This window comes from Symphalangus syndactylus, chromosome 22, assembly GCF_028878055.3.
Source record: "Symphalangus syndactylus isolate Jambi chromosome 22, NHGRI_mSymSyn1-v2.1_pri, whole genome shotgun sequence".
NCBI lineage: Eukaryota > Metazoa > Chordata > Mammalia > Primates > Hylobatidae > Symphalangus > Symphalangus syndactylus.
In genome coordinates, this window is record NC_072444.2 from 51,518,110 (window position 1) to 51,540,412 (window position 22,303).

Genomic DNA, 22,303 nt, shown 5'->3' on the forward strand with positions numbered 1-22,303 from the left:
TAAAAGCCAAACTTTGACATGATTTTAGCAATATTTCCAAAACTCCATGTAATGATGACTTAGACTCAGGCCCTGAAACCAAAGAGGAAAGAATATGTAATGTATGTTTTTGTTTAATTAATAAAAATAATAAAATAATATAGAAAAGTACCATTTAGTGATTTTTCTCTGACAATCTCTTGTTAAATTTATGAGGACTTTTTTTTTAATATGCTTAGGGCATTCAGTTTAAGATGACAGATTGACCACATATATTTATCTGCTCTGCCTCTGGAAACAGTTTTAAAATGACAGTAAAGGAATAGAAAAGGTATAAACCAATACAAAGAGAACAAAGCAAGAGACAGAGATGAAGCAGAAATTTCCAGAAATCTTTGGAAAATGAAAAGTGATGAAGTGATAGCTGTATGGAAAAAATAACCTCAATGCCTGTAGCAGGCGGAGGAGAAACTGTCAAGTCACCCTGTGGCACCCTGGAAAGGCCCCAGACACTGAGGAGAGTCCACCCATAGACCCCAGCAATGGGCTCCCTCTTGGCCTGGTTATGTTACAGTGAAGGCCACCAGGCAAGAAGCTGTTTAGGTCCACAGTGGTTCCAGGGACCATGTTACTGTCTCAAGCTTAGATCGTACATTGAGGAGGGCCTCCAATGTGGAAGCAAACAATCATGAGAAAAGTGCCTCAAGGAAACGGATCATGCAGACAAGAGGAGACAAACTTAAGACATACAACTAATATTTGGAAATCCTTTGTGAAAAGGATGCCTGAGCCACAAAACTAGAAAAGGATGCTATGGAAAAGGAATCATCTCAGAATAAGAAAGGATTCTTGGAAGTTAAATGTATGAAACAAAACATTCATAAAAAAAATTCTACAGATAATGTCAAGGAAATCTTCTGTAAAGAAAATCACAAAGGCTGGGAGTGGTGGCTCAAGCCTGTAATCCCAGCATTTTGGGAGGCTGAAGAGGGTGGATCACCTGAGGTCTGGAGTTGGAGACCAGCCTGACTAAGAAGGTGAAACCCCGTCTCTACTAAAAATACAAAAATTAGCTGGGCTTGGTGGCACACACCTGTAATCCCAGCTACTCGGGAGGCTGAGGCAGGAGAATCAGTTGAGCCTGGGAGGCAGAGGATACAGTGAGCTGAGATTGCGCCACTGCACTCCAGCCTGGGAAACAGAGCAGGACTCCATCTTCAAAAAAAAAAAGTAAAAAAAGAAGAATAAGAAGAAGATCACGAAGACAAAATGGTAGAATAGTAGAGAAAGACGAAAAGATTGGAGAATCAGTGCACCTCGTCCAATACTCTGCTAATAGGAATTCCAGAGAGACAGCATAAAGATGAAGGGAGGAAATAATAAATTACAAACATAATATTTTTTAAATTCCCAGAAATGAAGAACACAAGTCTTCAGATTGAAATGCCCACTGAGTATCCAATCAATAAATTTAAAAAGAACCATTTCCTCAAGAAATTTCAAAATACCTAAAAACAAAGAAAAATCTTACATATTTCTAGGGACAAAACAAAAAAGTTGTATACAAAAGATTTAGAATCAGAATTGGATTTCTTATTAACAATACAGGAAGAGGAGAAATGCCTTCAAAATTTGGAAGGAAAATTATTTCACCCTAGTGTTTTCTATCCAAATTATTAATTAGTTTAATAATTAATCAAATTAATAAAAACATTTTCACTTCTGCAAAGATTCAAAAATTTACCCCCATGTACTTTTTCTTATGAGGTTACTAGAGAATTCTGTGCTTTTGCAAAATGAGAGCAAACCAAGGAAAAAGCCATGATGCCTAGGAAATGAGACCCCAGCCAGGAGACAGGGAGAGGGCACCCCAAACCACAGCCAGATAGCAGGCCTGGGTGGAGCAAGAGGAAGGAGAACTCTGAGACAGAAATCTCCAGAGGAAAAACCAATAGGACTGTGGATAAATGTGTAACAGAGCTGTGGGAGCACTTGGAAAAATTAGCCATATGTACATGGAAAACTAATTCAATGAAAAACAGTAATGATTGACCTCAGGAAAAACAAAATGTACAAGAAAGACACATAATCATTTTACATGATTTGACTCAGCAGCGAACAATATTTCATAGTCAAAATAAGTCATTATAAATATAGACCATTCTTCACTAAAAATGAAATGAAGATTAGTATATGTAATATATGGGAAGAGAAATATATGTAGGAAGATTTTAAAACATCTCATCTTTATCTTCCCTAATAGGAAGTTTGACTGTCTCAAATTTAAAAACCAAGAAATAACAACAGTAAAAGAATATAATTTTTTTTTTTTTTTGAGACAGAGTCTTGCTCTTTCACCCAGGCTGGAGTGCGGTGGCGCTATCTGGGCTCACTGCAAGCTCTGCCTCCCGAGTTCACACCATTCTCCTGCCTCAGCCTCCCAAGTAGCCCGGACTACAGGTGCTCGCCACCATGCCTGGCTAATTTTTTTTTTTTTTTTTGTATTTTTAGTAGAGACAGGGTTTCACCGTGTTAGCCAGGATGGTTTCCATCTCTTGACCTCGTGATCCGCCTGCCTCAGCCTCCCAAAGTGCTGGGATTACAGGTGTGAGCCACCGTGCCCAGCCAAGAATATAATTTTAAAACATGGAGACAAAAATGAAAATAAACAACTAAAAAGAGTTGAAAACAGTTGCCTGGAGGGCAGGTAAAAGTTGTGGAAGGGAACTACTATTTGTCATTATACTCTTTGGTACTAGTACAAATTTTTAAAAAAGCTCAATGTGGTTATACAAACTCAATTTTAAAAATTTAAAGGGATTTTAAAAAAATGAATAGCTCTTGTTTTGAGGAAAAATTTACATAAAGTTCAGCAATTCTTTCACCTTCATTTGTCCCTCCTGTGAATTACAACTAAAATATATTTAATACTTTTAAATTTAATGAATATATACAATATGTGTACATATACACGTGCATATAGCTACTAAATATCAGCCTTTCCCCCTCTTCTCTAGGTTGATGTAGATAGTGAAAGGGCTTGTTTCGCATCTCCCACATCTTCTGGGTGGTTGCTCCATGGAGCCTCATGCTCTTCCCAGCTGCTCCCAGCAACCCTGGGGACCCCAGTCCCTCTTTGCTGGTCATCACCTGGAAACATTGACTCAGTCCTCTCAGCAGAATGACATTCCTGTCTCACAGACACTGGTGGACACCACGCATTTCTTTAGTTGGCATACCCCCCCGCCACATTATCTTGGCTTGTTACATTTTAGAGGAAGGATCAAGGGCAAAAGAAATGTGGGATGCTCCACTTCACACCCATGAAGATAGCCATCATAAAACAACAATAGCAATAGAAAAAGAACAAGTGTTGGTGGGGATGTGGAGAAATTGGCACCCTTGTACATGGCTAGTGGGGTAGCCCCTGTAGAAAACAGTTGTGCAGTTCCTGAAAAAAGTTAAAAATAGAATTATCATATGATCCAGCAATTCAACCTCTGGGTATATACCCCGAAGAATTGAAAGCAGGGACTCAACAGATATTTGTATGCCCATGTTCATAGCAGCATTATTCACAACAGCCAAAAGATAGAAGCAAACCAGGTGTCTATCAACAGATAAGCAGATAAACAAAATGTGGTCTATCTATACAATGAAATATTATTCAGCCTTAAAGAGAAGGAACTTCTGATTTTCTGTCCTCATAAGTGGGAGTTGAACAATGAGAACAATGAGAACTTCTGATTTTCTGTCCTCATAAGTGGGAGTTGAACAATGAGAACAATGAGTGTGGGGAACATAATACACAGGGGCCTGTCAGGGGTAGGGGGCTGGGGGAGGGATAGCATTAAGGAGAAATACCTAATGTAGATGACAGGTTGATGGGTGCAGCAAACCAACATGGCACATGTATACCTATGTAAAAACCTGCATGTTGTGCACATGTACCCTAGAACTTAAAGTATAATAGAAAAAGAAGGAAATTCTGATACTTATTGCAACATGGATTAACCCTGAAAATGTGCTGAGTGAAACAAGCGAGGTGCAATGAAACCAATATTGTGTGATTCATTTATATGAGGCATCTAGAATAGGCAAATTCTTAGAGTCAGAAAGTAGAATAGAGGTTACCAGGGGCTGGGGAAATGGGGGGATGTGGAGTTATTGCTAAATGATGAGCTCAGAGCTTCTGTTTGGGGTAATCGAAATGGATACTGGGGATGGTTGCACAACATGGTGAGTGTACCTAATACCACTGAATTGCACACATTAAATGGTTAAAATGGTAAATTTTATGTTATGTATATTTTACCACAGTTAAAAAAAAGAATTGTTGGATGAGAAGAAAAAGTTAAACTATCCTCCATTGTTACCGTTTCTATAGTCCAAAGGAAAATCACCAAGGAAGTTGAACTTTTCTTGCATGGGGCTTCCCATCATAGATACGTTATCCCATTTCTATCCTTGCTCTGTTGCTCTCAAGAGAGTCCTCTTTGCCAGAGGACTTTAAACTCTTACAGTGGAAATTGCCATCTACTTTTGGGAAACCTCATTCACTATCCACACACATCGATGCCGCCCTAGAGTTTATTTCCTACCCTGTATCAGTCAGCTAGGCTCTATAACAATTGCACACATCTCAGTGGCATGCAGCAATAAGTGTTTATTTCCCTCTTGGCATTTACAGTTGAGCTAGGGTGTGATTGATCCAGGCTGGGCTCTCCTGGCTTGGCTCCATCCCCTGGGTTAGGTTCAGTCTGCTACACCTATCATTCATTCTAAGATGAGCAAGCTACCCCAGGTTCTGAAATGCAGGTAAGCATTTCAAACCTCTGCTCACATCAAATCACTAACGTCCCATTGATCATAGTCACATGGCCAAGGGCAAGCAAAGAAGTACACCTTGCCCACCATGATAGGAGTCATATGTATGTATAAACCCCATAGGGAGTTGAGACCAGTACTTCTAACTACAGCATACTTCTTTCCTGTCTCTGGCAGTAAATTTCCTAAGTCTGAGTTACTTCCTGTATATTAACATCAAGAGGATGCAATGGATGTACAACATGATGACTAAAGTTAATAACAATGTATTGTGTTTTTGAAAATTGCTTAGAGAGTAGATTTTAAGTGTTCTCACCACACACACAAAAGTGAAATAATGCCTATGTTAATTAGCTCAATTAGAGCCTTTCTACAGTGTATACATATTTCAAAACAACATGTGCATAATAAATCTATACAGTTTTTATTTATCAATGAAAAAAATTAATTTAGGCCAGGCACAGTGGCTCACACCTATAATCCCAGCACTTTGGGAGGCTGAGGCAGGAGGGTCATTTGAGCCTCAGAAGTTCAAAAGCAGCCTGAGCAACATGGCAAAACCTTGTCTCTACCAAAAAAATACAAAATTAGCTGAGTGTGGTGGCATGCGCCTATAGTCCCAGCTACTCAGTGGTGCAATAAATATGGGACTGCATATATCTCTTTGACATACTGATTTCCTTTCTTTTGGACATATATCCAGAAGTGGAATTCCTGGATCAGATGGTAGTTCTATTTTTAGTTTTTTGAGAAACCTCCATACTGTTTTCCATAATAGCTGTACTACAATTCATCCCATCAGCAGTATACAAGCATTCCCCTTCTTCTCATGCTTGCCAACATTTAGTACTTTTTGTCTTTTTAATAGTAGCCCTCCTAACTGGGATGAAATAATATCTCATTGTGGTTTTGATTTGCATTTTTCTAATGATCAGTGATGTTGAGCATTTTTTCATATACCTGCTGCCATTTGTATGTCTTCTTTTGAGAAATGTCTATTTAGTCCTTTTGCCTCAATATAAAACTCAATTTTTAAATTGAGTTATATATTTATTTTTGCTATTGAGTTGTCTGAGTGTCTTATATATATGTGTGTGTTCCTCCTTCTTATCTGTATGCCTTTATTTCTTTTTCTTGTCTTATTGCATTGGCTAGGACTTCCAATATTGTGTTGAATAAGAATTGTGAGAGTAGACATCTTGCCATCCTTAAGGCAAGAAATGTCAACATTAAGTATGGTTTTAGCTGTAGGTTTTTTGTAGATGCTCTTTATCAAGTTGAAGAAGTTCCCCTCTTTTCCTATTTTTCTGTGAGTTTTTTCATTAATGGGCATTGAATTTTTTCAAATAATTTTTCTGCCTCTATTGATATGATCATGTGATTTTTCTTCAGCTGTTAATATGATAAATTACATTGATGGATTTTCAATATTAAACTCATGGATTGTTTAGAAGTGTGTTGCTTCATTTCCAAGTGTTTGGAGATTTTCCATTTTTCTTTCTGTTATTTATTTTTAATTTGTTTTCATTGTGGTCAGAGAACATATTGTATATTATTTCAGTTCTTTTAAATTTGTTGTGTTTTGTTTTATGGCCCACAATATGATCTCCTTGATGTATGTTCCATGAACACTTGATTAAAATGTGTATTCTGCTGTTGTTGGGCGAAATGTTCTATAAATGTTAATTAGGTTGTCTTGGTTAATGGTGTTTTCCTATATCCTTGCTGATTTTCTGTCTAGTTATTCTATCCATTGTTAAGGGAAGGGTGTGTAGTCTCCAATTAAAATTGTAGATTTGCCTATTTCTCCTTTCAGTTCTATCAGTTTTTGTTTCATATATTTTACAACATAATTGTTTGGTGCATACACATTTACGATTGCTACATATTTTTGATAGCTTGCCTTTTTTATCATTATGTAATGTGTCTTTCTGTTTCTGGTTATTGTTTTTGCTCTACACTCTATCTTACATTAATATAGTCACTCCTGCTTTCTTTGATTAATGTTTACATAATATATATTTTTCCATCCTTCCAACCTGCCTAAATTATATTTAAAGTGAGTTTCTTGTAGATGGTGTATAGTTTAATCATGTTTAAAAAATCCAATATGACAATCTCTCTCTTTTTAAAATTGGTGTGTTTAGACCATTTACATTTAATGTCACTATTGATATGTGAGGGCTTCAGTCTGTCTTTTTATTTTTTGTTTTATATTTGTTCTCTAAGTTTTTTATTTCTTAGTTTACTTTTCTCTGCCTTCTTGTGGGTTAGTTGAACAATTTTTAAAATTCTATTTTGATTTATCTACAGTGCTTTTGAGTCTATCTCTTTAAGCAACTTTTTAAGTTGCTCTTAGATATTCCATTATATATACATAACTTATAATAGTCTACTGGTGTTCTCATACTCCCAGTTCAAGGATAGTATAGAATCTTACCTCTATTTTTGTCCCTTTATCATCCTGCATTTGTAATATGCTTGTCTTAAATATGTAGTTGATATACATTTAGAATAAAATCAGACAGTATTGTAATTTTTGCTTCAACCATTAACATAATTTAGAAAACTGAAGAGAAGGAAAACCTATCACATTTACCCACATTTTTGCTTACTGTGTTCTTCTTCCTTGTTCATGTTCCAATTTTCCTTCTTTAACTTCTTCTTTATATTTAGAGAAGTTCTTTTAGCCATTCTTTTAGAGTGAGTCTACAGGCAACAAATTCTTTTACTTTTTCTTATTTGAGAATGTCTTGATTACCCCTTCATTCCTGGAGGATATTTTTACTGGATCTAGGATTTGTGGTTGACAATAGTTTTCTTTCAGCACTTTAAAAATATTGTGCCATCTTCCTGTAACTTCTGATGCAAAATCAGTTGTCATCTTAACTGTTTTCCCCCTTTAGATAAAGTGTAGTTTTTCTCTGGCTGCTTTCTAGATTTTTTCTTAGTCTTTAGTTTTCAAAAATAATGTGCCTTGGTGTGGACTTTTAAGGATTTATCTTCTTTAGGGCTGGTTTGTGTTCTTCAGTCTGCAAGTGTATGTCTCTTGCCAAATTTGGGAAGTTTTCAGCCATTATTTTTTGGAGTACTTTTTTTCAACTCCACCCTCTTTCTCCTCTCCTTCTGAAACTCCTAAGAAATGAATGCTAGATATTTTGTTATAGTCCCCATCAGGTTCCCCAAGGTTTCTTAATTTTTATTTTCAGTTTATTTTATCTCTGTTGTTCAGGTTGTGTAATTTCTATTGTTCTATCTTCTAGGTCACTGCTTCTTTTCTCTATCCACCCTTCCTTCCATCACCGTCATTCTGCTTTTGAGCCCATCCACTGAGCTTTTTATTTTGGTTATTATCTTTTTCACTTCTAAAATTTCCATTTGATTCTTCTTTATATCTTTTATTTCTTTGCTTAGCCCACCCGCCTGCCTGCCTTCCTTCCTTCCTTCCTTCCTTCCTTCCTTCCTTCCTTCCTTCCTTCCTTCTTTCCTTTCCTTTTTGCTGATGTTTGTATTTCTACATTTGTTTCTAGCATGTTCATAATGTTTTAAAATCTTTGTCAGATTGTTCTAACAACTCTATCATCTCAGTGTTGGCATCTGTTAATTATGTTTTTTTCATCCAGTTTGAAATCTTCCTGGTTCTTGATACGATGAAAGATAGACATTTTCATTTTATGTTGTGGAACTCTGGATCTTATTTAAGCCTTCTCTTTTAGTTAGCTTTTTTTCTGAGAGGGGAAGTGGGGGGAATGTGTGCTCCCTTCTTATGACTAGGTGAAAATAGAAGTCCAACGTTCCCACTCTGCCTTATTTGACACCTGCAGAGTGAGGGAGGAGCCTAGTGACTGATGATAAGGGTGGGGTGGGAGTATCAGCTCCACACACAGTCTCCACTGACCCTGCAGTGGGGGTGGCCACACTGCCAGTAGGTGGTAGTGGAAACCCCAACTCTCCATTAGGACTTCTCTGACACCTTCTGGTGAAGACATGAAGAGGAGGACCTTGTTACTTCTGAACTAGGGCAGAAGTCTAGTTTCCACTGATATCATGGGTTGGGGAAAACTTCATTACCACACAGCAGAGATGAAAGTTACAGCTCCTATTTGGCCTCTCTGGCACTGCCCTGGCCAGAGTTTGCAGTTTCTGTGAAACACACATATCACCTCCCAACATCACCAAGGCTGGTACCATTTATGGCTTGGCAAGGATGGGGGTCCAGACTCCCTACTTTGCCTTTCTGGGGATGTGGGGGTGGGGCCATAGGTTTTCTGTGGTGGTTGGCAGGAGTAGGGTGGTTATTGGCTAAAAGTTTCTGTTTTGCTAGATGCCCCTTTCCTGGTCCTTGGCTAAAGATCAGGCATTTGCTGGGGCTGTTTTTGTCGCTACTTGGCAGTGCTTCCTTATTGCCAACATCTTCAGCTCCAGTCGTGTGATATATGAGGTGGGACTCACCACGCGGTCATTCTTGGGCTCTGGGGTCCCTAGCCCATCATCTACCTTCTTCCACTTTTCAGAGTCTTCTTATGTTTGTTTTGTATATAATGTCCAGCGTCTTATTTGCACTTAGTAGAAGTAATAGGGAAAAGTACATCTAACCCATTTTCCTAGAAGCAGAAGTCTGTCTTTTTTTTCTGTGTTATATATAAAGCTGTGACAGAATCTGTCTATATAACGCTTTCCCCACATGTGGGATGGATTCCCAGAAGTACAGTTAGTTGGCCAAAGGGTATGAATGTTTCTGTGACACTTACTATATACAATTCCTTAAATTACTTAAAAGATTATACCTGGTCTCACTACCTCCAGCACTTTCTGTCCTGTTGAGAGTCATGTTAATTTCTAAGCGGCTCTGAACAGAATGTGTGCCAACCAGTGAACTAACAGGCAGTGCCTGCCAATCTCTAGGTGGATTTTTCCACTCAAGCTCTTCCACTTCCTCCACTGAGAAGCCAGAGGGTGCCAGAGACTATGGGCTTCAGCAAGAACCAGGTGAGCCCCCACAAGGAAGAAGACAAAAGCAGGAGTGCGTGAGCTGTGTGCCAATGCCAGCTCTCTTGACAACTGCTATATTCATGGGGAAACCACTTGTTTCAATCAAGAGTCTAAATGACAAACAACGTGATTAACACATTTGCTGTACGGTGTTGAGAGTAAATGGAAACTTAAGGCTGAAAGGTGGGGAAAGAATGAGCATTCTATGTTCCTAGAGCTGGTTGGGCCCAGGTGTTTCTGCAGCAGCTGGCCATGACTGATCACAAGCTCTGGGCCAGGGGAGGTGATTTGTATTTTTCATGGGGAACATAAGCCCTGGTCAGCTGGTGTCACGGAGTGGGGGAGAGGAGCAGTTGCTGATAGCTGATAGATCCTTTCCGATGGCACTAGTGAAGGGTGGTAACATGTGGAAGATCCTGAATAGGAGCTAATCAGAAGATGACTTCTGTTTGCCTCAGCCATTTGACCATAGTGCTACCTTAGCTGTCCTTCTCTGGCCCAGAGCTTTTGTTTACTTGGGCCAATTTGGACTGTGGCTTTATCTCCAGGGTCTTCTCTCCCTGCTCCATTATGTTGGAATTTCCAGAGACTATGGGCTTCAGCAAGAACCAGGTGAGACCCCACAAGAAAGAGGACAAGAGCAGGAGTGCATGAGCCGTGTGCCACTGGAAAGAGTGAGGAAGGCACAGCTGAGTGCCAGTCCCTCCTCCACCCTCCGGTCCAACTCCTCCCTGCACTCGCTGTTCTAGGTGTGATGTATGCACTCTTCTGTGGGACAAGATGGTTAGTGTACGTTTTAAACAACTTGTCTGAATCAAAACTAGGTTTTCAGGCTGGACACAGAGGCTCATGCCTATAATCCCAGGAGTTTGATACCAGTCTGGGCAACATAGTGAGACCCCCCTTCTCTATTTTGTGTGTATGTATGTATGTATGTATATATATATATGTGTGTGTGTGTGTGTGCATTTGTGTGTTTGTGTGTAAATCTATATCCAGGCATGGTGGCACATGCCTGGCCTGTAGTCCTAGCTGCTGGGAGCACTGAGGTGGGAGGATCGCTTGAGCCCAGGAGATCAAGGCTGCAGTGGGCTATGATCACACCACTGCACTCCAGCGTGAGTGACAGAGAAAGATCCTGTCTCTAGAAAAATAGAAAACAAGACCAAAGAAAACAAAAAACACTAAGCTTTCAAAAAAGAAAAGACTCACACAGTTTGAGTAGCATAAAGTAAGTCCCACAGATGAAGAGTAAGGTGCTGAGAAAGCAAACAGCTTGTTGGGCTCAGGAGCCTTGATAAAAGCAAAATTTGCAGTGAATAAGCCACAGATGATTTGCACATCCCAGCTTTCCCAGCTGTGTTCTGAATTCTCTCCCAGGAGCGGCTGCCTCCACCTTTCCTGCAGACCAGGAGATCCTTGCAGGCAATGGCTTTGCTTTGCTCGAATCCCCATTGAAGCTCCATTGTCTTGCTCCATTCTCCCCCATGGAAAGTCCTTGTGTGGCAGGATTGAGTTAGTGGCAATGATGAGCATCCCTGGTTTTGGACTTGCAGACTGGAGCCCTTCCCCGACTATGTGACGTGCTACAAGTGCTGTGGGAAGAGCAAGACCAGTGCCTTCAGGAACTTTCCAGAGAGCAGACAGGAGACCTGGGCACAGAGCAGCCAGTGCCAGGTATGAGACTTGCCACAGCCCACGTCCTTTCTTGGGGGTGGAGCATGTCCAGTCCTGCTGGGCATGGGGAGCTTGTCCTGGGCCAGGATGGGATGTGGGAAGCTGGTCCAGCTTTTTTCACTCAGACAATCAGCTTGTGGGGCAGGGCTGGAGTGGTTCTGGTGAGCAGATCACATGGACCCCAAAGCCGGATCCTCACCACCCTTCCTTTCTCTGGGCAAGCGAACATAGCCGGTGTTTTCCTACCATCAGCTTCTGCACGCTGACTTGGCCAATGTAAGAGCTTGGTGGGAATTTCTTTGCAAGGCAGTTTTCCTCTCATTCATCCTCCCACCTCCCTGCCAGCTCCATGAGTGAGGTAGCAGGAAAGGCAGCCTGGGTCCACAGTAGTATGGGCTGCCTGTTGGGTGACACTCACTGGCTGTGTGAACACAGGCAAATTATTTAGCCCTCTGAGTCTCCATTTTCTGATTTATAGAATGGAGGTGGCCAGACATGGTGGCTCACGCCTGTAATCCCAGCACTTTGGGAGGCCGAGGTGAGTGGACCACCTGAGGTCAGGAGTTCGAGACCAGCTTGACCAATTTGGTGAAACCCCACCTCTACTAAAAATACAAAATTAGCCCGGCGTGGTGGTGCATGCCTGTAATTCCAGCTACTAGGGAGACTGAGGCAGGAGAATCGCTTGAACCCGGGATGCAGAGGTTGCAGTGAGTCAAGATCGCACCACTGCACTCCAGCCTGGGCAACAAGAGCAAAACTCTGTCTCAAAAAAAAAAAAAAAAAAAAAGAATGGAGGTGATAATGTCTTCTTCAGGATTATAATGATAAATGAGATAAAGTGTGTTAAATACAGCTGCCTTGTAAATATTGCTAATTTAAATGTTAATTATTATTATTAATCAACACTTTAAGTGTTAAGTTTATATTTAAATGTTAACTTTATTTTTCTTCCCTTCCTAAACATCTCATCTTTGCTCTCTGTCATCTAAGGATAAGGAGGGGCATAGCATTAAGAACCCACTGCCAGGGTTCAAACGGACATCTGTACATGGATGTTCATAACAGCCCCCTTCACAAGGATGAAGAGGTGGAAACACCCCTAATGCCCATCAACTGACGAATGGATAAACAAAATGTGGTTTATCCATCCAATGGGATATTATTCAGCCTTTAAAAAGAATGAAGCGATGATATGTTCCACAGCATGGACAAACCTTGAAACATAATGCCAAGTGAAACAAGCCAGGTGCAAAAGGACACACATTGTGGCTGGGCGCAGTGGCTCACGCCTGTAATCCCAGCACTTTGGGAGGCCAAGGTGGGCAGATCATTTGAGGTCAGGAGTTCAAGACCAGCCTGGCCAACATGGTGAAACCCCACCTCTATTAAAAATACAAAAATTAGCCAGCATGGTGGCGGGCACCTGTAATTCCAGCTACTCAGGAGGCTGAGGCAGGAGAATCGCTTGAGCATGGGAGGTGGAGGCTGTGGAGATCATGTCATTGCACTCCAGCCTGGGTGACAGAGTGAGACTCTGTCTCAAAATAAATAAATAAATAAATATTTAAAAAGTAAAATAAAGGAGCACACTGTATGATTCACTGATGTAAAATGTGCAGATGAGCCAAACCTATAGAGACAAATTAGATTAGTGCTTGCCGGGGCTGAAGGAAGGAACAATGGGAAGTGATTGCTTGAGGGGTGCAGGTTGCCTTTTGGAATCGGTAAAAATGTGTTAGAACTAGATAGAGGTGATGTTTCCACAATATTTTATGATGAAGGTACTAAGTCACTAAATTGTACACTTTAAATGGTTAATGGTTAGTGTTATGTTATATGATTTTTCTTCAATCTGAAAAGAAAGAGAGAGGGAAAGAAAAATACACAGAACCCAGGCTTTTAAATTAGACAGACTGATCTTGAACAAGGCCTCAGTTTGCACATCTATTTTATGGAGTTGGTGTGAAATGAAAAGCATTCATTCAAAGAATGCTTATTTAGCACTTAGTGGTGTCAGGTGAGTGGTGAGAAATAAGCGTTGTCGGCTGTGCTCTCATCACTTAGGAATGCGTTTGGCAGTGTGTGGCAGGAGCTTGATACACTGGCTTCACCAGATAGGAATGTATTTGTTGCATATTACAAAAAGAGCTGGAGCAAAGTTCCAAGATGTCGCCATATTCCGAATTCTTCTCTTTTGCCTGAACGTGTGGCTTCTGTCCTCATGGTCGTATAATGGCTGCTGTACCTTCAGGGAGGAGAGAAGAATACCTGCATTTCTGGCAGGAAGAAGAAGAAAGTCACTAGAAGGAAGGATGAGATATACTGGGAAGCCAGACTTTCCTGACACTCTCCCAGTGAGTTCTGTGTATACTTCATCAGCCGGAATAGGACTGCACGGCCACCCCAGTTGCAATGGATGTTGCAGGTTGAGTTTATAGCTGTGCATGCAGCCACCTGGAGCAAAATCAGGTCCTCCTAGTAAGAAAGAAGAGAAGGATGGCAGTGGGCAGCCTTTGCCGTTGTCCCCATGACTCAGCCTGGTGAGGGAGACATGGATCAATTGATTAGAAATTGATGGCCGGGCACAGCGGCTCACGCCTGTAATCCCAGCACTTTGGAGGGCCGAGGCAGGTGGATCACCTGAGGTCAGGAGTTTGAGACCAGCCTGGCCAACAAGGTGAAATCCTGTCTCTACTAAGAATACAAAATTATCCGGGTGTGGTGGTGGGCGCCTGTAATCCCAGCTACTTGGGAGGCCGAGGCAGCAGGATCGCTTGAACCCAGGAGGCTGAGGTTGCAGTGAGCCAAGATCGTGCCATTGCACTCCAGCCTGGGCAACAAGAGTGAAACTCTGTCAAAAGGAAGGAAGGAAGGAAGGAAGGAAGGAAGGAAGGAAGGAAGGAAGGAAGGAAGGAAGGAAAGAAAAAGAAAGAAAGAAAGAAAGAAAGAAAGAAAGAAAGAAAGAAAGAAAGAAAGAAAGAAAGAAGTAAAATGATGAGATAAGAACAGTATGTGGGTCTGCCTGAGTGTCTAATCAGGAGGCTTGACCTGGCTTGGGCCTCCACAAGGGCTTTCTTGAGGAAATGATGTTTGCGCCAAGGCCCGAGCCTGACTGGTGGTTACTGGGCACAGGCATGAGGGATCCTGCTGCAGGATGAGCACACAGGGGCTCATCGTCCCTTGGGGGATTTTCGTCCTATCCTAAGAGTGGCCAAAAGCCCTGGAGAGTCTTAGGAGGCCAGGGGTGTGACCGTCTGCATTATGAAAAGACCACCTCTGCCACAGTGTGGGAGGTGAACTGGAAAAGGACATGAGTAGTTCAGAGAGACCCGCTGTGAGCCTGGTGGTCTAGGCGAGAGATATGATCATTGGGACCAGATGGGATGTCATTGTTTGGATTCCCCAGAAGCGGGTGATTCCAGGCCAGATCAGTAGGACTGGGAACCGAGACAGGGAAGAGAAGAAAGCTGGTAAATGTTGCATCATCACTGTGGGCACTTGTGGAACACATGCCTCCAAGTCGCACAGGACTGGAGGATGCATCCACCAGTGCTCCGTCAGTCAGAGGTGGGGCAGCTTCGGAGCAAGCAGTTTTCGTTCCCTTGCACTTCCAGCCTGCTGTGCTTAGGGACAAACGGTAGCTAGAGAAAGCCCCCAGACAAAGGGATACTGGGCCAATGGGTGAAAGTGAGATTGGTGTGCCCAGAAAAGGTTAAGGCTAAGGAGTTACAAGCAGGTTCCACTGCAAGGGCTGGAAAGGCGCACACCCATGGCAGAGCTGTGTGGGTGGGGACACTGACCACACATGGTGATGAGCTGGATTGGGAATGAGGTGAGAGACGGAGAATCCAGGATGGCCCCCAGGTGTTTGACTTGAGCAACTGGAGGAAGGAATAAAGGAAGATCAGTATTTTGGAGGAGAGGAGATAAAAAATCACAAATGTAGTTTTAGACGTGTAGAGGTGAGACTTCAGAGTGGGGATGAGGGCTGGGGATAAACCTCTGCATGGGCGGCAGGTGAGGCTGAGGTTGCACCAGGAGAGTGCAGGAGCGGGAAGGGAAGAGGACCCAGGAGCCAGCCTGGAGCACTCCCGGCCCTCATCTGTCAGGAGTAGCTGGAAGCAGAGGAAAATGAGGGCTTGTGAGCAGCGGAGGCAGCAACATGGATGCTGCAAATGTGCTTTAGCCCATGCACTCAGCCACTGCACGAGGGACAGGAACAGAACAGACATCTCTCCCACAGTCTGAGCCTTTGCTTTCCCTCTACCTGACTGCACTTTCCCTCTGGCTCTGACTGCACTTGGGGAGCCAGACCATGGTCTTATGGCATTCATGGGGGCACCAGAGAGAGCCTTCTGATTTCCTGCTATCCCCAGAAACTGTGTCTGGGACAGCAGGAAGCAAGGCACCAACAAGGCCAGCCAGAGGTGCAGCCGAATTGTGGGTGTCCCCCACCTCCTGTCCCCAAAGACAATGCCTGAAATTCCAATGACAGCAGCTCTGTGAGATAGGGCCTAGAATGCAGAGCCTCTGAGGGGGCTGATGGTGAACTATCGTTTACACTGAGAAGTAAGGGATGGTTATTTTAACAAAAGATGTGTTTAAAATGTCCCACTGTTCTCCAGTGGTTCCAGGATGAGGCCCAACTCATGACTTGGCCCCTGTCCACATCTCCACCCCAAACACTGCCAGTCAGCTCAACTGTCAACCAAATTGCTTGCAATTTCCTGCCTGTCCATTTCTTTCCTGCCTCCAGCCTTTGCAGATGCAGACCCCTCTGCTACAACACCATTCTCCATCTTCTTCCCTCTGAAGCCACCCACCTTTTCAGACTCCTCTAGGAATGAAGTCTGAATGCCCATAGCTCCCCTGGCCAAGCGAGTCACCCCAACTCCTGCAGGAGACTGTTTCTCTCTCTCCTGGCACCTCTGCACTGCACTGTAAAGGTGTGTTTCCTGGACTGTCCCTGCCCCAGCTTGAGGCAGCTACAGTGTCGCCTTCCTTCTTCCCCAGTGCTTGACACAGGGCTTGCCAGACCAAGTATTCAGTGTGTGTTTGTTGACTGACTTACTGTGTGAATGAGGGCAGATACATGACCAAGAGCAGGGAGAAAGGAGAAAACAAAAGACAGCTGGCCCCAAGGAGGAGTGGGAGATGAGGTGGAGCCTTGGAGGCAGGCGAGGCCCCGGCAGAGGACACGAATGCCCCCAGCTGCCCAACTTGTCATAAATTAACTGAGGTGAGCAACGTGGTCCAGTCACCAGTGGAGGGATGCTCTCCAGGGTCTAACCTCGGGGGAGAGAGGTGAGTCCCTGTCTTCCGTGGCCCTCCCCTATGGAGTGGTGAGCCGGCTCTGCCTGCCCCACTCAGGCTTTGACTAGTGACCATGCCAGATGGGGTTCCTGCTCCCCTCTGGGCACCCAGCATTCCTGTTGGGCTCTCATGGTTCGAGGAAGAGACTCTCCCCACCGTGGCGGCAGAGGATCTGCTGTGAGGCCGCTCACTGCTGGATCTGATGAGATGAGCAGGGCTGAATGCCAGGCAGGAAGCAAATAGAGTCAGCCGGAGTCGGTGCCACTCTTCCTTTCCGGAGTTCTTGGGCTAGAGGATTCTCCCCACTCCTCAATGTGCCCATTTTAAAGTGGGGAAGATAATCTGATCAACTTCATGACACTGCTGTGGGGAATAAGTGAATGACTACCTGAAGAAGGCAGAAGCTCCTCTCATGGCCTCTCTGTCCCAGCCCTTTGGTGCAGCCAAGCTGACCTCTGCCATGAATGGCTGGGGTTCACTTAGGCCCTCAGCCCTGCCTGTGGGTGGTGCCTCTTCTGCGAACCTCTTGCCCAGTCACCTTGCCAATGCCAAGTGCACATTCACATTACTCTGGGAAGTTGCACCCACGTCCATGTCTCAATTCCGGATTGACCGATCTGAGCAGAATCGGTCATCTTTCTTCCCTAAGGCTCCCCACGCAGTGCACCAGCCCTTTCCGCCAGGTCCTGACTGTGCATCCAGGGTGTAGAAAGCTCACTGGGGATTCCTGCCTGGCTTCTGCCTCACACTCACTGGAGGGACCTGGGCAAGCCCTGACCATACCCCTCTCTTCCGGACCTTACTCTCCTTGAGAAAAGGACTCCCCTGGCTTTGCAAGAGCTGTGGTGTCTGGCCAGGCCCTGGCGGCTGAACCAAGGAGGGCCAGCGTGCAGGTGGGTGAAAGGGTGGCTCAGCTGCACCCCCATCACAAACAGCTGTCACTGGGATCTGTTTTGCATATTGACCTTCTGCAGTGTGCATTTAGGAAAGGGGACCTGTTACTTTGAAAACATGGTTTTAAAGCTCCAAAGATGCCCAAGGACTCTAGCCTGCTGGAAAAGTCTTCAGGTCTGCCCCACTGAGGGGGTCAGAAGCCAGGGCCAAGGGCTCCATCTGGGAGTGTGGAGTGGGTGTGATGTCTGAGGAAAAATCCCCTAAAAGACTAAGAGGAGAAATGGCCAAGGCCTAGATCTGGTGTCCAGGGTGCCTCTCCCAGCACTGAGGCTCTATCCTGGCACCTGTGTCGGGGGAGGGGCTGCTGGGGCTCTCTGTTGAGCGTGCAGGGTTAATGGTTAAGCTCCCTGGGGTAGAGGTTAATGTTTGAACGCCAGACGAGTCACAGGAAACACCACTCAAGGAGCTGTCACTGAGCCCGCCACACTTATCACAAATAAAAAATTAACTCTTCAGCTATTCCGGGTTAGGTGGCCAAGGTCTTACTGGCATTTTGTGGGAACGTTTCAGGGTCACCCTAATAGCTGCATGGCCTGCCCCACAGGGCTATTTATTACTTTGTTTACAGAGGCCAATACCCCCTCAGAGCCGGCAGGTGGAAGGGCCATGGCTCTCCCCAGGAGAAGAATGTTCCAGAAGGACAGTGTGGTGACAGGAAAGGTGTGGGCTTGACAGTCAGACAGACCTGGGCATGTGTCCTGCTGTGTCACACAGGTGCTCTGTGACCTTGAGCAAGACACTGGTCCTCTCTGAGCCTTAGTGACCTTGCCTTCAAGTGGGGTCATGCCGTCCCCTTTTCCTTCTTGTCTCTGCCTGCTGGTTGCCCACTCCCCAGAGCATGGGTCCAGGAAAACAGGCTTTTTATTTTTTACCTTTTTTATTGAGGTGAAATTCACATAGTGTTAAATTAACTGTTTTAAAGTGAATAATTCAATGGCAGTTAGCACACTCATAATGCTCTATGCAGCCACCAGCTTTGTCTCATTCCAAAATATCTTCATTACCCCAAAATAAAATCTCTGTACCCACTAAGTCATCACTCCCCTCCTTCCCTCTCCGCAGCTGCTGGCTATTCCTAGTCTACTTTCTGTCTGTGTGGATTTGCCAGTGCTGGACATTTCATATCAACGGAAGCATTTGCTATGTGACCTTTTGTGTCTGTCGGCTTTTGCCGAAAATAATGTTCTTGAGGTTCATCCACGGTGTAGTATGAATCGGTTCTTCATGTGTGCTGGCTGTTAGTGCAGTGTTCTCTAACATGCCTAGCTCCTTTCTGGAGTCGCCTGGCCCCCGATGCCCTCTGGCAGCCATACCCTGGACCATCCTCCATGGCTGCCCACAGCTCACCTCTGCCCATTCTTCCCTTGGCACCACTGATCTTGGCTCATTTTTCCAAAATATGTTAGCTTATGTTTGTATAACATTCTAGACAATTTAAATTTTTAGTTCTTAAAACAACTGTGCAATAAGCACTATTATTACTCCCATTTCATAGATGAGAAAACAGGCTCCAAGGGGCCCAGGATCGCACAGAGCTGAAATAGGACTCAGCTTTGCCATCCAGTCTAATCAAACACAGCACAACTGAGCTGTTAATGACTGATAACCTTACCCTCCCGAGAGAAAGGTTTTCCATTAGAGAAAACAAACAAAGACAGAGATTGCTGCTGGCAATTAATCCTTAATTCGCTTGAAAGGTGGTGTGAAAGGAAGAGCTTTAGGTCAGGTGAGGAGAGTTCTTGGGTGGATGAGGAGGGTTCCGTGGGGGTGGCACACACTTTGTGCAGTCTCTGGAAGGGGAAGGACTTAGCTCCCAGTGCTCAGAAGCTGGCCTGGGGCTGGCCTCCTGGACATAGATGGGCCAGCCTGCTCCAGAGAAGTGGCTGCTCGGCCTCAGGGCTGGAAGGTTCTTCATCTCACCTAGTGCAGACTTCATTCAGTGTCTGATGCTCTTCCCAGTCTCCTAATTCCATGACTCTCTCTGCTTGAATACTTTCAGTGATGGGGACCTCATTACTCCGAAGATAGTTCATCCCATCAAACAGCTTATGATACCTGGTTCCAAGACTCTTTAGCTGTTTCTCCTGTGATGTGCTTTTAAATGCCCTTGTTGCCCTGGGATTTCAGCTCCTCTGGCCCCATCCTGACCACAGCTCCTGTGTGTCCAGCCATCACAAAGGAGAGCGACACATTCTTGACTTAAGACTGTAGGTCAAGTCATTAGCAAAGCTGAGGAAACCTCACCAGGCTGCCCCGTGGATGGCCTGGGGATGGGGCCAGGGCTGAGCCAAGAGAGGCGAAGAGATACATGATGCAATTGGGAAACAGGCCGCTGTGCAGGAGCTCGTCCTAAGCCACAGTGGGTTCTGGGGAGGAGAAAGGGATGAGTGGGGGTGAGCAGGGGTGGAGGTGCCTGAGAGATGGATGTGGCAGTCCACGGGCAGAGGAAAGAGCAAACACCGGCAGAAGCAGAAGGTAGGAGAGGACAGACACAAGGGCAAGACAAAGAGGAGCTGTGGCTTCCCTGGTGACCCCATCAGCCGATGAAGTGAGCACCAGGGACATGGAGGGGTGTGAGTGGCCCAGTTCAGCATGGCCCCCTGCCACTGCAGCCTGACACATTGCTCCAGAAATAGTCGCAGGTTTTTATCAGGCCATCTGAGCTTATTTATAGAGGACTGGAGGATAGAGGCTCCATGCCAGGTGAATGCAGGGCAAACTCCCAGGCACTGTCCTGCCCTCTGAGATGGCCCTTTCCCCTCTCTCAGTCCTCCCCCTACCCACCCAGACCTGCCTCTGGGGCCACCTCTCTATCCCTGTGGGCAGGACAGAGGAAGCTGACATTGCTGGGTCTGCTTCAGACCTGGCCCAGGGCCAGGGGCTCCACAAATATAAAGACCAGGAATCTTTATCTATAAACCCCTTTGGGTGAAAATAGAACTTTCTCCATTTGCTGACTTTAATTCTGATAGCATTCTCCTGGGATGGCAGACATTTCTGGATCTTCCCCTGCAGTTTTCCCAGGGAGCTGGAGATTCACGTAGCACCACCGTGTTCAGGGGGATCTCGCCTGTAGCTGACGATGGTGTCAGTCACAGGTGGTGACTGGCAGAGCCCTGTCTATCCTGGGCCACTGGCCCCTCCTGTGCTTTGCCGGGAGGCATGGGCTTGGCAAGGCTGTATGTAGTCTGCCCATCTAGACCTACCCCCACAGCCCTTTCTCCTCTGGGACATCCCACCTCCTCAGGGTTGGCTGGACAGCAGGGTATTTGCGCCTCTTCTGGAACCTTCCATGTCCCAGCTCATCACTTCCCCTCCATCTCTCCCCAGTCTGTGGGAATTCTTGCCCTTTTTCTGTTTTCCCCAAGTGCTTTGATTATCCCAGAATACCTCTTCATCCCCCAGAGGCCTTTGGAAACCCAAGCCAGGAAGTTTTCCTGCCTTTCTCTGTGACTTCAATCTGAGGAGGAAGGGGAGAGAAAAGGCAAAAAAACAAAAACGCAAAAACAAAAACAAACAAAAAAAACAGGAGAAGAAAAAAGAAGAGACTGATGGATCAGAAAGTATTCCAGAAAGTATTCCACTGCACCCACATATCATTTAATTCTCTCAAAAATCCTGGGAAATATTACTGTGCCCATTTTATAGATGAGGAAACTGAGGCTGACAGAGGTTAAGTGTCATACCCAAGGTAGGCTTGGGTCCAAAGCCCATTCTATCTCCACCACACCACCTCCCTCAACCTGGTATCCCATGCTGTCCTCCTGGGCCACGGGCACTGGGGCAGGCAACCCCTCCTCCCCAGGTGGTGGCATTGTCTTCTCTTGTTTCCCCACTTAAACTTCCCAGCCTTCCATCCCACCCCCTCCAGCCAGACAGTTGGTGGCGGAGGTGGCCATCAGAGACGACAGAGGGGTGGGGAGCCCTGCTCTCCACATGCTTTGGATCTGCCTGCCCACACAGCTAAGGTATATTCCTCCTAGCCCTGGCTCTCCTGGGGTGGTGACCCCTCCCTCGTGGCTCAGTAAGTGTGGCCCTATTGACAAAGCTCCCCCATCCCCTATCTCAATGAATGCCACTTACCCCCAACTCAGGCAGTGAGCTGTGCTGCTCTGGAACTAAAACTGCCCAGGATGACCCTAGTCCTGGGCTGTGTCCCTTCCCTGCCAGGGCTCCCTGGGAAGGCCAGAGCCAGGACAGGTATCCGAATCTAAGCCAGGAGCATCTCCCCTGCCTCCCATTCCCGCTTGGCTTGGGGGATTGAGGAGTCCAGGAGTGGGGTCTGAGATGCTGCATTCAAAGCCTGGGGACAGTGCGAGGCAGCCTCCACAAGCACTGAGGAGGCCACAGGGACTGCCCAGCTCCCCCAAGCCACATTCCCTCCAGCCTGGCTATAGCCACGCGCCTCCTGTACTATGGTTCCTTCATATGTTTTCCTTTCAATCAATGGACTTTTAAAAAACTTAGCCTCATCCTAAACAATAGTAGCTATAAAATCACAGACGTGATATGCTAGTTTTATCATGTTTCTAATACACATTAAATTTTCTTTAAAAAA

The 22,303-nt window shown here is 45.0% G+C and overlaps 1 protein-coding gene across 1 annotated transcript in view; it reads left to right on the forward strand.

Moving 5' to 3' along the window:
• Positions 1-22,303, forward strand: part of SCTR (secretin receptor) — a 76,033-nt gene that overhangs the window by 10,658 nt on the left and 43,072 nt on the right. Inside the window, exon 2 of the mRNA XM_055262143.1 lies at positions 11,355-11,475. Coding sequence (XP_055118118.1) covers positions 11,355-11,475 — 121 coding nt within the window. The remainder of the gene's footprint in view (positions 1-11,354; positions 11,476-22,303) is intronic.